This window comes from Primulina tabacum, chromosome 16 (genome assembly GCF_025594145.1).
Source record: "Primulina tabacum isolate GXHZ01 chromosome 16, ASM2559414v2, whole genome shotgun sequence".
In the NCBI taxonomy this organism is placed as follows: domain Eukaryota; kingdom Viridiplantae; phylum Streptophyta; class Magnoliopsida; order Lamiales; family Gesneriaceae; genus Primulina; species Primulina tabacum.
Window position 1 is genome coordinate 34,596,601 of NC_134565.1, and position 15,671 is coordinate 34,612,271.

Below are 15,671 nucleotides of genomic sequence, written 5' to 3' on the forward strand. Positions count from 1 at the left end.
TAAAGCTCGACTTGTTGCACAAGGTTTTTCTCAAAGGCCTGGAATTGATTATGAAGAAACGTATTCTCCTGTGATGGATGCAATTACGTTTCGGTATTTGATTAGCTTGGCGGTATCTGAAAATTTAGAAATGCGTCTTATGGATGTTGTTACAGCTTACTTATATGGATCACTTGATAGTAATATATATATGAAAATCCCTGAAGGATTTAAGATGCCTGAAGCACAAAGTTCAAAACCCAGGGAATGTTATTCTGTGAAATTACAAAGATCATTATATGGGTTAAAGCAATCATGTCGAATGTGGTATAATCGACTAAGTGATCACTTGATGAAAAAGGGATATGTAAATAATTCAATATGCCCTTGTGTTTTCATTAAGAAAACAACATCCGGATGCGTAATTATTGCTGTATATGTTGATGATTTAAACATTATTGGAACGAATAAAGAAATTCAAGAAGTTGTGTCATACTTGAAGGAAGAATTTGAAATGAAGGATCTTGGAAAAACCAAGTATTGTCTGGGTTTACAAATTGAACAAAAAGAATGTGGAATGTTTGTTCACCAGACAAATTATACAGAAAAGATCCTTAAACGTTTTAATATGGATAAAGCAAATCCTTTAAGTACTCCAATGGTTGTTAGATCATTAAACATAGAAAAGGATCCATTCCGTCCATGTGAAGATGATGAAGATATTCTTAGTCCAGAAGTACCATATCTAAGTGCCATCGGTGCCCTTATGTACCTTACAAATTGTACAAGGCCTGATATATCTTTTGCCGTGAATCTGTTGGAAAGATTTAGCACATATCCAACAAAGAGACACTGGAACGGAATTAAACATATATTCCGTTATCTACGAGGAACGACAGACTTGGGACTTTTGTATTCAAAAGATGCTAATCCAAGTATAATTGGTTATGCTGATGCTGGATACTTATCTGATCCACACAAGGCACGTTCCCAAACTGGATATGTATTTACTCGTGGAGGCACTGCAATATCTTGGCGTTCTCAGAAACAAACGCTCGTAACAACTTCATCAAATCATGCCGAGATTATTGCACTACATGAAGCAAGTCGTGAATGTGTGTGGTTAAAATCAATGACCCAACATATCCAAATTTCATGCGGATTATCATCTGATGAGAAGCCTGTGATATTATATGAAGATAATGCTGCATGTGTTGCTCAAATGAAAGAAGGATACATAAAAAGCGACAGAACTAAACATATTCCTCCTAAGTTCTTCGCATTCACTAAGGAGCTTGAGAAGAATAGATGTATTGATGTTCGTCACATTCAATCAAGTGAAAATTCATCAGATCTCTTCACAAAGGCGCTTCCTACGTCAATATTCAGAAAGCATATATATAATATTGGGATGCGCAATCTACGAAATTTGTGAAGAATTGTTCGTGTCAACATGAAGGGGAGTTTACGTGACTGCACTCTTTTTCCCTTGCTATGGTTTTTATCCCACTGGGTTTTTCCTAGTAAGGTTTTTAACGAGGCAGTATAAAAACACGTAATGAAGACAATCATTATGATCATCATCACAAGGGGGAGTGTTGAAAAATATATTTAAAATGTATGTATTGAATATTTGAATGTTGAAAATAAGAGTTGTAAATATTGAAAATTAGTGTGTGATGATGTAGGTAATGATGTATTTTATTTTTGGATTATTTGTAAAGATTTCCTATAAATAGATCTCTCATTTGTGAAGAAAATTACAATTGAGTAGAGAGAAAAATATTATAAAGTGTGTAGTTTGGTAAATTTTGAGAGTTTGAGATTTTTACTTTTTACCATAAATTTTTACTTTTTCACAACAGATTCCCTATTTTTTTTAATGCAAAATCCAACTCAGTCCTTTTCATTAAAACTTATTCTCCACGACTAAACTCGATTATGATTTGGGATAATCAGACACATGTACACGTGTCCACTAATTTGTAACTAATTAGGTGATGATTAATCCATAATTATACAAATTAAAACCAAAGTTTAATATATTTATATTTGAGTTCGCAATCATCTTTTCTTTTTCTACCGAGATTTTATGATAATTATATGATATTTAAAAAGTTGTTTGACTAATTATTATATAATAATCACACGCGTTCAATACATTTACTTTGGATACACTTTTTTTAACACTATTATCAAGAAGAGACGCAGTTCGTGGTAGTTGCGGAGCCACATATATGGTTCGTTCAGTCGATTTTTTTTCGAGTAACTCAATTTAAAAAATTAAAAGATTTTAAAATTCTAAGTAGATTAATAATTTTGATTCCACCATTGATTGGTCGATTCGATAATGAATCTATCTACTAGATCCAATCGTCACAATTTCATCGTTTTAAATTATGGATTACATTTTTCTAAAACATTTTAAAACCATATGATTTTGTTAATTAAAATTAAAGCACTGATCATAAAAAAAACTAAAAATATGAAAATACCTTTTGGACAAAACTATTTTGAATTAAAGAGACTTCGTATGAGTGGTGGCGCATTAGCAATCGAAGGAGGTTGTAAGTCACACCAATTTTATATAGAAAATGATGGGATGTTTATTTATTACGGTATAATTGTCAGATTATAAATAAATAATTAATATAATATATGATTTTTTTTAATAAAAAAACAACACATGTGATTGTTTTTCCCGCTTTCAACAAATAAATAAATATGTTTATGTTTTGTAAATAAAAATACTATATGTTGAAACACAAGAAAAAAATTATTTATGAAATTAATCAATATTAATATTTGTTTAATTGAATAAAACTAGGCAAAAACTTGTGTGAGACGGTATCACGGGTTATATTTGTGATAGAGATATTTTATTTGGGTCATCCGTGAAAAAATATCACTTTTTATGCTAAGAGTATTGCTTTTTATTGTGAATATCGGTAGAGTTGACCCGTCTCACAGATAAAGATTCGTGAGACCGTCTCACAAAAGACTTTGACATAAAACTAATTTTCAAGTTTAGTAAAATATTAAAAAAAACCGATTATTGAACTGGAAGAATCTAAAAATATAGTTAAATGTATAGGAGTAAAACTTGTGTTGAAATTTACAGCAATTACTAATAATATTCACACAAACTTTACTAGAGTCTGATATACTCTCATGAGACAATTTTGTGAGACATATCTCCAAGTCGGTCTGACTTGTTTAATAAAAAAATCAAAAATAATTTTTTTTAAAAAAATATTATTTTTGAATGCATGTACGAAGAAGATTGATTTTTTTATGAATATAAATATATGAGATCTCTAAATTTCCGAAAACAAAAATCGTAGTTAAATACATAAATATTTATAATAAATAAAAATAAAATTAAATCATATTCTGAACATACGCAATGGATTTCAAGACTACAGGCTATTCTATAAATTTTTTTGTCCAAAGCAAAGGAACGATGTTAGGTCAAAAATTAACTGCGAAGTTATTACCCAACTCACATGATTATGACACGTGTAGCGATTTTATTAGCCAAATCAGAAAGTCAACGTAAATATACGTAGGCTACGCTATGTGGGCCTCACCGAATTAATCAGAATTTACTCTCCAACGGCGCTCACCTTTCCCAAAAATAAAAATTTTACAAAATTTTTTTTTCTTTATAATTACAATCGGGGGAGGGATTTTGTTCTCAATAAATAAAAAAATTTAAAATTATCCTTAACATATGGAATCTACCCCAAAATGAAACTATTTCACGGGTTGATTTTAGGTGACATGTCTCTAATTCGATTTAATCTATGAAAAAATATTAAAATATTATTTTTTATATAAAAACTATTATTTTTTATTGTAAATATGAATCAAGTTAACTTGTCTAATAAGAGATTTACTCATTTGCTATATATATATATATATATATATATATAAATATAAGTAGGTATCTTGTGAGACGGTCTCACAAATCTTTATCTGTGAGATGAGTCAACTCTACCGATATTTACAATAAAAAGTAATAATCTTAGCTTAAAAAATAGTAATTTTTCATGGATGACTCAAATAAGATATTCGTCTCACAAAATACGACCCGTGATATCATCTCACACAAATTTTTGCATATATATATATATATATATATATATAATAAATATCTAGTAAATGTTTGCTATACCTGTGAATTAACTTGATCCTATTAAAATGTAAATTATTCTACATCATGATAGACAAGCAAGGGTGTAGAGCAACCACCTAGGTGCATATTATAGTACAATCACAGAAATATCGGATCTCTGAATTAGTGGTGGGAAGAAATACCGAAATACCCAAAAATTGTACTGAAAAAAATACCGAACTTACCGAAAAAATCGGTATACCGAACATTTCGGTACGGTATCGTACCGAAATGTTCGGTATCGGTATCGTACCGAAATGTTCGGTATCGGTATGAAATATTTTGTTTTCTGTATTTCGGTATATACCGAAATACCGAAAATAATTTTTTATTAATTTTTTTTAAATTTAAGTTCGATATACCGACAAAATTTTCGGTGTCGGTACGGTACCGATATGAAATTTTTCCATACCGAAAATTCGGTATACCGAATGTGCGGTATACCGAATATTCGGTATCAGTACCGATATTTTCGGTACGGTATACGGTACCGTAGTTCGGTACGATATATCGTACCGTACCCACCCCTGCTCTAAACTAGAAAATATCATAAACACATAATAAAAAAAAATTATCCTATATAAATCATTATTATAATTAATTACGAAATTTCATCAATTTATGAATTTTTTAGACACAAAGTACTTAATAAATAAATATTATATACACACCATGTGGACAAGATTATTTATTTATTTATTTGTAAATGTATTTATTTATTTATTTATTATTATTATTATTATGGTGTGTTCACAAAATTATTACATTATCTTCAATATAAAAAATCCAAAATTTATAACAAAACGTCGTATATTTAAAGACAAAAACTTGTGTAAAACGGTTTCACGAGTACAGATATCTTATTTGTGTTACCATAAAAAATTATTAATTTTTATGATAAGAACATTATTTTTTATTGTGAATATCGGTAGGATTGACCCGTCTCATATATAAAGATTCGTGAGACCATCTCACAAGAAACGTACTCAAATTTAAAAATAAAATATTTTGGGAGTGGATGGTGTACTCGAAGACACCCTGTGCATCATCAGAAGTACCGAAAGTTGTAAGAAAAAGAGTTGTTTCTTTATTTGTTATACATATATATATTGATTGCTGTATTTACCATCACATCTCTTTCTTTGTTTCTCCACCTAAAACCCGTTGCCTTTTCAAATTCTCTCTTCCCATTCTCTGTAATCTCTTCTGTTTCATCTACAGCTGAGAGAGCAAGAAATACACACACAACATATACATACATATATAATTTTTATTGATTTATATTTGTGGGTGAAAGGTGGGGAAGACATGGGGTGTTTCCTTTGCTCCGGAGAATCATCGATGGACCGGAAAATGGAGAGAAAGAACAAGAATAACATTAACAATGATCGGTGTCGAAAGACTGATAATTCGCAACAGCCGCAAGGTACACGTGATCAAATAAATATATGAAATAAAATCCCGATTTCTGCATCATATATTATATTTTAATCCCGGGATTTCGATAAAGTTTCTTTTTAACTTGAACCTCTGGGGTTTTCTACGTGGGTTTTCGGAGAAATATTTGTTTCATTCCCTTTTGGGTTATGGATCGGTGAAGGGCTTGATTTTCTTTGTTCCATTGTTATTTGTGAGCAGTGCAATTTACTTTTTCTTGATTTGCATGTCTACCCGTGTCATTCTACAGCAGCCATTCAATGCTATTGAATTGCATGCGCGTGTTCCTCATCTGTCTTTGGAATGAATGTATGAATTTACGCGTATGAAAGAAGGTATTTTTAATGGTTTTTATGAGTTCATATTTAAGTTTTGTGGCTGGTGGGTGTGGCTTCTATATTTCCTTGTTTCTTTAGTTTAATGTTATGAATTTTTGTTGATTGATCGTTGAAGGGTTTTAGAAAAGGTTGAATTTCGTTGCATTTTTGGGCCACCCCAGAAATATTGCTGACGAGATACGCAATCTATGCTATTAAACCATATGCACTACCCAATCTCAGGGGAAAAAAGTAAAAATTGGATCTTTTGTCGGGAGGAGGGTGAGAATTATCTTATCTTATTAAAAATTTTAAAAATATATTTTCGGGTTGAGGGGCGATCGAGTAATGCAGCCTCCTCTATGTGTTTAGATTCATATATTTATTTAAGATATGTAATTCTTTTGGAGAGTGTGTGTTTATTGCATCATCAATGCATGAATCATCTTGTTTGTTGTGTGACTTCGTGTTGGAACAGAGCAAATGGTGATGCTTTTGACGTATTCCAAGGCATACTTTGGGAAAGTTCGATTTCATATTTGTTCTCGTTTGTTTCCACAATTTTGTCCTTTATTATCTGTATTTTATAATAATATAATATCATAGTGGTTGTGTTTATCCACTAGTACTTCATGTTGGAATTAATTCTGTAGCTTATCTTTATTTCTTCTTTTCTTTATGTATCTTTTCTTTTTGTAGTTTATAATTTGACGTCATTCTCGTAATACTGTTCTTTTCCTTTTGGTTTATGTTGTTTAGATACACGCAAAACTAGTCCACGTGATAAAATTGTGAAAGAGGATTCAAAGGTTGTAAATCAGTCTGACATAGAACATACGGTGGAGGTGTCTGATGCCAGTAATAGTTCTTGTGATGGAGAGACGAAAGACGTCAAAGCAAGGAAATTTACATTTTCTGATCTTGTAGCCGCTACGCAGAATTTCAAAGATGAATATTTCCTTGGTGAGGGTGGATTTGGAAAAGTTTATAAAGGTCATTTGCAGGACACTGATGAGGTCAGTTGTGGTGTTGATGCGTTTATCCAGCTTTCTTATGACATATTCGATATATTTGTTATTGACTTCGTTTTTGTTTGAAGATTTAGTACAATTTTAGATTGTGGAGCTGAATAATTTGGTGGTATCATGCAGATTCTGGCGATCAAGCAACTTGATCGAAACGGATGCCAAGGGATTCGGGAATTTGTGGTAGAAGTTCTAACATTAGGTACAGCTGACCACCCGAATCTCGTCAAGTTAGTTGGATACTGTGCTGAAGGAGATCAGAGGCTATTAGTGTACGAGTACATGTCGCACGGTTCCTTGGAGGACCATTTACATGGTATGTCTCAGCAAAGTGCCATGTGTCAATTTCATGTATAGTTTGTGGCTAGTATTTCATTTATGACATTTACTTTCACAGACCTTCGCCCTAATGTAAAACAGCTAGATTGGAACACTAGAATGAAGATAGCAGCTGGTGCGGCAAAAGGCTTAGAGTATTTGCATGACAAGATGAAACCACCCATCATATATCGTGATTTGAAGTGTTCCAACATTTTGCTCGGGGATGGATATCATCCCAAACTATCGGATTTTGGATTGGCAAAAGTCGGCCCTTCTGGAGATCAGACGCATGTTTCGACCAGAGTGATGGGCACGTATGGATACTGTGCACCTGATTATGCAATGACTGGCCAACTGACATTCAAGTCCGATATTTATAGTTTTGGTGTTTGTCTTCTAGAGATCATTACGGGCAGAAGGGCCATTGACAACAGAAGATGTGCTTCAGAGCAAAATTTGGTCTCATGGGTGGGTACCTTTGATTTCTACTTCTACATACTCAAATTCTTGTTCTTCGACGGTAGAGGGAGAACATTTGTTGATTTCTCTGTAGTAATCTTCTTTGAAACGATTAATAACTATACCACACACATCGTCATTGATCAGCATAGCAGATGTAGTGTTACTTCTCTCTGCAGAATGAATTTTTCCTTTGCCCCTTTTCGAGTTCATGCCAGCCTATATGGATCCTAAAAGAAGAGTACAAGATCAATCTGTTAGGTATCCAAAGCTCCCCAACTGATTCTTTCAATATTAGGTAGCTTATTTTCATTTTATCCTAACATTTATGGTGATGTCAAAAGATCAATAAGCTTTCTGAGAACAAGGTGTTGATTTGTTGATATCAGAAATCCTAGGAGAAGTATTATCATCGGCGCAACATTTTCTTCAATTAGAAATCATTTTATGCCATGTGATGACTAAATTGTTTAATCCCATAGTAGTATGTGAAGGAGTACTTCCTGTAGGAATGAAAATATCTTTTTACGGGTACATTCTTGTTTCTCTGCAGGCCAAACCATTATTCAAGGACCGCAAAAAATTCCATCAAATGGCTGATCCAGCACTCGAAGGTCAATATCCCGTTAGAGGCTTATACCAGGCTCTTGCAATCGCTGCGATGTGCGTCCAAGAACAGCCTAATATGCGTCCTCTCATAGCTGATATTGTTATAGCATTGAACTACCTTGCTTCCCAGATATACGATCCCAACATCCATCCAATCCAAACTCCCGGAAAGATCCCTGCTTCGCGCAGAGTCAAGAAAGAAGAGGAACGTAGACACCCCCGCTTACTAAGTTGAATGTTTTTCGCTCCTCAAATGTAAATGAAAGTTTAGGTAAAAAAGAAAGAGAGATAAAACAATAGATAGAGCCTTTCTCATGTGGAAGATCTTTAAGCTATTGATACCTTTTTAGTGCTGCTGAAAAATGCTTGAAGGAACTTGTTTCGTGTGGGATGTCAGTTGCGTGAGGTTTTTTGTATTGCACCCATATTATTGGGACCGCCTAGTGCTACTAATTCTATTTTGGCTCAAATTTTGTACCGAAATAAAGTTGTTTTCTCATTTTCTGCATCAAACATAAAACTCTTGTTTAATCTGTAGTTCGAACTTTAAGCAATATACTCACAATCTTCTTACCATTTTATTTACAGTAATTATTAAGTTGCATCAATTTTTAGCGAGCACCATCTCTAGCGATAAAGTTGCATGGCGCAAGATGGAAGGCCAAAACCAGAGGTTCTTACTTCTCACAGAGGGGAGGAAGCAACATTGGCAAGATCTTACCCGTTGAAATGAAGTGATGGTATTGCCCACAGGTAGGATCTCATTAACCCAGATGTCACATCTTTCATCCCCAACCTTAAAGTCTCCGAAATCACCCTTGAGATCCTTAAACCGAGGTGTTTATCAAGTATATTTTCCTTAAAACAGATTCACCATCTTCGATATGTGCTTCGAGGATTTAACCGGACGACTGTTTCTCAAGATACAACAGGCAGACCTATAGCGCTGGAGAATATTTTTTACTTTAAAGATCAATGGAATGGATTACACCATTAGCATAGAATTTGAAAGTTGCAGAGGAGAAAGGGTGCTTCGATGGAAAAATGTCCGGATCTTGGAATACAAAGGGATAAAATGTTTGTTATAAAAATGAACGAAGGGGAAGGCGGGGTTGGCTCTTGGGCCAATTATTTTCGTATGAAATTAATTAATTAATATAATTGTGAATCCATATTTAATGCATTTTTCATATTTGTTTACCCTTTTCAGGGAAATTAATTTATTGTAAAAATAAAATATTGTTAATTTCACTTCAAATATTAATTAAATTTAACATTCTCAATCAATAAGTCGCAATATCCCAACTCAACACTAATTTTCTCTCCTGGAAATGAATGAAACAAGAATTTACTTATCTATTTTCATTTTATTCTCTCAACTTTCCCATTCCTCAGTCACCTTGGACCTGAAAGCTCCATGCAATGAGCATCATAGTCATTATCCTTGGTCAGTGTCGTACCAAACATGCTCGACTGATTGTGATCAACGTCCTCTTTTCCGGGGGAAGACATTGATCGTGACTTCCTGTTCTCGCGTGAAAAATTTGTGGCAGTATTGACGTAATTATGCACGGCTGCCCACTTTTCGGCGAGGCCATCACCTTCCAGCATTCGGACAACATCAGACATTTTGGGACGATGGGCAGGCAGGTTTTGAGTACAGAGTAGAGCCACTTGTAACATCTCCCCTACCTCAATCCTGTCGAAGTTAATACCCAATTCTCGGTCCACCAATAACTCCACTTTCTTTTCTTGCTGTATCTGCTTAACCTGCATTCAAACGATGAGTTGAAGACAATTAATGAACAAGCAAATAGGTATTTATTAATGCCATCACAGCAAATGAACCACACATATTTCATTATGTTTTCTTTAACCTCGTCCAACCTATCATATTTGTGCAATGCTTGAACTGGCAAATGTAATGCTCACATACCCATTCGAGCACAGCTCCTTTCTGCTTCGCCCATTTTCCAAACTCAAGTGCTCTCATTCCAGTGATGAGTTCTAACAGGAGAATTCCGAATCCAAAGACATCAGTTTTCTCGGACGACTGACCAGTTGAGAGGTATTCCGGTGCAATATGACCGACTGTACCACGAACAGCGGTGGTTACATGAGATTCAGCATGATCAAGTAGTTTTGCAAGGCCAAAGTCACCAACAACAGCCTCAAAGAAGTCGTCTAACAGCACATTGGCAGCCTTAACGTCCCTATGGATTATCTTTGGATCACATTGCTCATGCAGATATAGAAGGCCCCTTGCAGCACCAATTGCAATGCTCTTTCTGGTGTTCCAATCTAGACCCGGTTTCCCTGCAGTTATCATACAAAAGCTCTTGATTACAAATATGAATAAATTTCCTAGAACTAAGGAGCCACATTTTCAGTCAAAGTAAAATAAACACAAGCCTTTCTAGGGCCATGGCTTGATAATTCAGCCGATCATTTCACTGTTTTTAAAAGTTTAAGGTCAATGAGCACTTTAAAAAAAATGATCATCAAAATGTATCCATTTTATTCATGCTAATTACCCAAAACTTTGTAATATTAGATTTGATATTATACAGATCATTTTGAATAGATTGAGAAGTAAATTCCGATCATAAGATCCGCCTTGTGGATTTGGGCATATCATGTCATAATTGTGCAATAATATCAAAATCCTGTGGCATCAAGAAAATTATCAGATGAATTATATTGATTTTTGGGTAACTCTCATAGTAAATACTAAATGCTGACATTACAATTGCATAACAAAGCACAAAAAGAACCAGAAAGATTCTTTGTTATCTTGAAACATATCAAATGCAGTTGAATGGGCCCTGTTCCTAACTCACATGGCCTAAAGTTGGAAGTGACTTCAATCCCAACTGATACTGAGGTCCACCACAAGTTCATTGGTTACATGATTTATGCATTGCTTTCTACCTAATAACGATTTAGTTGAGTGGTAGTGACACATAGTCTATAACTGACAAAAGCCGCGATGTCTTTTAAATTACATGTAAAATGCACAGTATTCTCCCTAGCAACTTCTCTGCTTCTATCCTTGTCTCTAGTAATTATTAATATAAGTCACTGGGAGAGTCAACAGCAAAAGACTAAAATATAATTCGAAAAATCTAAAGGAAAGGTTACCACCTCTAAGCCTTGCCGCGACACTGCCATTAGACATGTAAGGATACACAAGAAGCCTTTCATTAGGTGTGACACAGTATCCAATAATGCGAAGCAAATTCCGGTGAACAGCTAGGCTGATCATCTCTAATTCAGTCCTAAACTGTGATTCTCCAGTGGTTCCTGTCAAATCTTTTAGTCGCTTCACCGCCACCAGCGTCCCATCTGCCAACTTTCCCCTGTAAACGTTGCCAAATCCTCCTGTGCCAAGGATGTTCTTCGAACTGTAATTGTCTGTAGCATGCTGGAGTTCCTTAAATGTGAAGCATCTAAGATTTCCAAGACTTATAAGATCCTCCTCTTGAACGTCTAATGATAGAATATAATATCGATTAGATATTAGAAACATGAGTGAACACGATATACTACTATACTTGGGTGAAATCAACTACCTGTAGAGTTTAAAATGGATTGCGTTCTCTTCGCGTTTCTTTTCCAAACTAGAAATCCTAACGCAACGACTAAGATTAATACAAAGCTGAGGCTCAGTCCAAGTGCAATTAATAGTTTCATGGAACTCGACCGGCCTGGATTTATGCAAAGAAAATAAATTACAATTGTAAAAAGAAAACAAAATATTCTTGGATAAAAACATGAATGCATAGAGAATTAATAATTTACCAGATGACGGATCCATGGTAAACGAAAGAGAGCTAGCCAAGATTGATCCAGAACATTTTTCACTGGAGTGACTCCCACAAATTAAAGGGTTACCCAATGTGCTGCAACATAAATCCATTACAACCAAAAAATGACAAAACAAAAACAATATTTTTCATGCATTATGAATGATTATATATATATAAAAATAAAGTCAATATTATCAATAGTAAAGAGTTGTGCAGAGAATCCATACTTAAATGTTTTGGTATGAAAAGTGGGCACTGGTCCACTAAGATTGTTGTAGGACAGATCCCTGCGCATAAATTCAACAAATTCAGAACCTCCTGTGATTCACATGTTGAAACGAATACCAGATATAAATTCTATAACTAATCAGACAACATGATGAACAACAAAAACAAAATGTGGAATTTAAATAAGATAGAGTGCTCATACTCACAAGAAAGCAAGTTGGGGTAGACTGGCTAAAACCAGAGGAAGATCCCCACTCAAGCAATTGTTATTGAACCTCCTATACATTACAAGACAAATTACGACCATAAGGCAGACCGAATAGGGTCATAGAAAGGGATGTAAGTCAAGGGTGCACTACCCAGGGTGATTAGAGACAATCAACTATCTATTCAAACATATTTTAACTTTCATGCAAAATTACATGAACAATTTCAGTATGCAGTCGTGGAAGAGTTTTCACGTAAATTTGTGTGAGATATTTTATTAATTTTCCTTTAAATTTTAGTTTCTTCTTCCTCACAAAAAGAATCCGTGCAAGTATAAAAGCAGGGGCACAGAGAATTGCCTTCAACTCAAAATATCACCATTCTCCCAATCAAATCTATCTAAAAATTGTTTACCATATAATTCTAAACAGAAAATTCTTGCAAGAATACTGGGGAAGAATTACACTCACAGATACTGGAGATGATTCAAGGAACCCAATGACTTGGGAATATGACCAGAAAACTTGTTACTAGAGAGATCCAATGTTTGAAGACTGGAAAGATGGCCTAATTCTTCTGGAATATGCCCAGAAATATTATTATTTTGCAAGAGTCTGCAGATAGAAACATGAAAATTTCAGAACCAAGCCACACTAAAGGGCTTATTCACGATTAAGAATCACCACATGTGAAAAGTTTCGACAATTTGCTTACACTTGTTTGAGGTTTGTGAGGTTTGCTATCATCCCTGACAAAGAACCTGATAAACCTTGGCTAGGAGCTCCCCTGCACAAAATTCATTCACAATTCTAAACAAGAAGACAGTTGCAGGCAAATGTTTCTTTTTTCTTTACACGGCAGTGAATTCAAAACATATAAACACACATAAATATGCGCACACACACATATATATACCACTTATTAATCAAAAGTATTTAAAAAGCAAAAAACAAGAATACTCACAAAGCAGTGACAAGATTATCAGAATTACAAGTGATCATAGACCAGCTACAAGGGTCAACAGAATCCTCATCCCAGTTGCTCAGAACTCCGCGAGGATCATCCAAACTTTCCTTTATACCAATCAAAGCTTCCACTGAAACCCAGAAAACATCCAAAAGAATCAGTTTCAGTTTACTAAAGATAATTTTTATTTATTTATTTTTACATTTCAAGATTCCCTTAATATCATTTCAGCATTGGAGTCTACTACATACCTTCAGGATTGCGAGCTTGAAATGAAAGTGCTGTAAAGAAGAAACACGCGAGAAAACAGAGAAAAACGAGACATTTTCTGGGAATACGAGGCATGATTTCAAGAAACCATGAAGCAAGAAACAGCACAGAGAGCTGAGAAAATTTGTAACTTGACCAAAGAAAGACCATGTATTCAGTATGTTAGAACGCTACTAATTACTTGTTTTTCTTTGTTTCCTTCCTTTTTCTCTCTCACTGTCACCCACATAACTTTATTCAAAGCAACCATCTTTTACTCTATTGAACTCCCCTCTTTTTTGAGTATTTTTAGTCTTTAGACCCTCTTTTTCATCTTTTGAACGAGGGGGGTTGGGCGTCGAGGGAAAAAGTTTATTCTCCCACACACTGTACGTGTTGATGCTTTGTGTTGTGATTCTGTACTGCAATGCAAAGGGTCCCTGCAGGATTGGTGTGGTGCAGCTGCAGGTGCTTTGTTTTTCCTTCGATTTGCTATGCTTATTTCATTAATATTTACTTCAAAAATTCGTGGGTTCCCTTCTTTTCCTTGATCAGAGTTTTGCTCACATTTAATTTATAAATGCCTACATGAATATCGTATAATCCATTTATGTAACTCGTTTTTTAAAGTCCAAAATACCTTATTTTTTAATAATGTTTTATAACATTAATGGGACATGCAAGATCCAAATTATTCCATTTAGTCAATAACCGATTAGTTATTAATTTATAAACTGATTTATTTGCTATTTAAACGATTAATTGAGAATTGAATGTGGGAAATTAAAGGAAGTTGGAGAAAGTTGTGGAAATATATAAGAATATCGAGACATTATATTTTTATATTTGATCGAGCTCAACTTTTTATATGTTCCTAAATTAAACTTCTTACTCTTTTCCCCCCCAAACTTTGTTTTTTGTGAAGTGCATGGCTTTTAAAAAAAGCTAATGAATTCTCGTACAAAAAAATAAAGTAACTACATTTTGATCAGATATTTAGAATCTGAATTCTGAATGCATATATTCTTTTTTTTTTATTATTATTATTACAACACACGTGGGGAGGGGGATCGAACCCGGAGAACCGGCTATGTAACTTTTTTCATTTTTCCAACCAACCCATCCAATGAATCAGTGTGCTTCGAAATTTTAAACAAGGAATACTTTAGATGAACAAATATTTGTGTATATGTTGAAGTTAGATGCTACGTACCTATACGTGTATTATCACAAGATACATTTAATGGTGACGATTTATCAATATATACGAGGTCTACTACTTTTTCAATGAAGTCCATAAATATTGATAAATCTTCGTACCTAAACGCATCTCCCTGCGATGCGAAAGAGCGAACCAAAGACAGTAGAACAAGTTAAAGTAATGATGATGAGAGCGTAGAATCTCAGAATTTGAGAGTGACATAAAATTAATCTGCATGACTAATTATCTTCCCTCTCCCTCTCCACGTGACAAATCTCATTTATTTTAAATATATAATTTTTTTAAAAAAAATTATATATTTGCCATATTGAATATAAAAATATTTTATTAAAGATATGTGGGATATTTTTAAAATTTTGAAAAAAAAAAAAAACCATATTAAAAGAATATTTTTTGTTCGATAATTTGTATTTACATGACACTAAGACGAGATCTCGTGTCCCGTTACACAACCATAACAAATAAAATAAAAAATAAAAAGACTTTTAAGTCAATAATATCTGATATGTTGAAATAAACAATCGATTCGAAACTGTCTCCTGTATATAAGTAGAGTAGGTTTCTTGTGAGAAAGTATCACGAATCTTTATATGTGAGACATGTCAATCCTACAGATATTCACAATAAAAATTAATACTCTTAGCATAAAAAGTAATATTTTTTCAT

The 15,671-nt window shown here is 33.9% G+C and overlaps 2 protein-coding genes across 5 annotated transcripts; one reads left to right on the forward strand and one right to left on the reverse strand.

Annotated features, from left to right (window-relative positions):
* The first annotated feature begins 5,296 nt into the window (after window positions 1–5,296).
* On the forward strand, window positions 5,297–8,695 carry LOC142528702 (putative serine/threonine-protein kinase PBL7). 3 transcript variants are annotated; one of them, XM_075633807.1, is made up of 6 exons: window positions 5,297–5,582; window positions 6,389–6,457; window positions 6,670–6,926; window positions 7,062–7,251; window positions 7,333–7,724; window positions 8,269–8,695. In XM_075633807.1, the coding sequence occupies exons 1-6, from the start codon at window positions 5,465–5,467 to the stop codon at window positions 8,557–8,559; spliced, it is 1,317 nt and encodes a 438-aa protein (XP_075489922.1). In that variant the 5' UTR covers window positions 5,297–5,464; the 3' UTR covers window positions 8,560–8,695. The 3 variants fall into 3 exon arrangements, with proteins under 3 accessions (XP_075489922.1, XP_075489923.1, XP_075489924.1); XM_075633808.1 differs by having other exon boundaries at window positions 7,333–7,976; window positions 8,269–8,491; XM_075633809.1 differs by lacking the exon at window positions 6,389–6,457.
* An 896-nt stretch (window positions 8,696–9,591) lies between these two features.
* On the reverse strand, window positions 9,592–14,087 carry LOC142528699 (putative LRR receptor-like serine/threonine-protein kinase At2g23950). 2 transcript variants are annotated; one of them, XM_075633799.1, is made up of 11 exons: window positions 13,786–14,086; window positions 13,532–13,664; window positions 13,283–13,354; window positions 13,039–13,182; window positions 12,568–12,639; window positions 12,361–12,420; window positions 12,126–12,226; window positions 11,897–12,031; window positions 11,469–11,813; window positions 10,261–10,640; window positions 9,592–10,094 (listed from the first exon to the last, which is right to left on the reverse strand). In XM_075633799.1, the coding sequence occupies exons 1-11, from the start codon at window positions 13,952–13,954 to the stop codon at window positions 9,720–9,722; spliced, it is 1,986 nt and encodes a 661-aa protein (XP_075489914.1). In that variant the 5' UTR covers window positions 13,955–14,086; the 3' UTR covers window positions 9,592–9,719. The 2 variants fall into 2 exon arrangements, with proteins under 2 accessions (XP_075489914.1, XP_075489915.1); XM_075633800.1 differs by lacking the exon at window positions 12,568–12,639 and having other exon boundaries at window positions 13,786–14,087.
* Between the last annotated feature and the right edge of the window lie 1,584 nt (window positions 14,088–15,671).

Excerpts from the sequence above, each read along its gene's own strand:
- LOC142528702 (XM_075633807.1), top strand. The coding sequence starts at position 5,465 with ATGGGGTGTTTCCTTTGCTCCGGAGAATCATCGATGGACCGGAAAATG. Across the intron at positions 6,927-7,061 it reads ATTTGCAGGACACTGATGAG|ATTCTGGCGATCAAGCAACT; the intron begins GTCAGTTGTGGT and ends GGTATCATGCAG. Across the intron at positions 7,252-7,332 it reads CTTGGAGGACCATTTACATG|ACCTTCGCCCTAATGTAAAA; the intron begins GTATGTCTCAGC and ends TTACTTTCACAG.
- LOC142528699 (XM_075633799.1), bottom strand. The coding sequence starts at position 13,954 with ATGGTCTTTCTTTGGTCAAGTTACAAATTTTCTCAGCTCTCTGTGCTG. Across the intron at positions 12,227-12,360 it reads TTTCATACCAAAACATTTAA|CACATTGGGTAACCCTTTAA; the intron begins GTATGGATTCTC and ends TTTATGTTGCAG. Across the intron at positions 11,814-11,896 it reads ATCCATTTTAAACTCTACAG|ACGTTCAAGAGGAGGATCTT; the intron begins GTAGTTGATTTC and ends TTCTATCATTAG.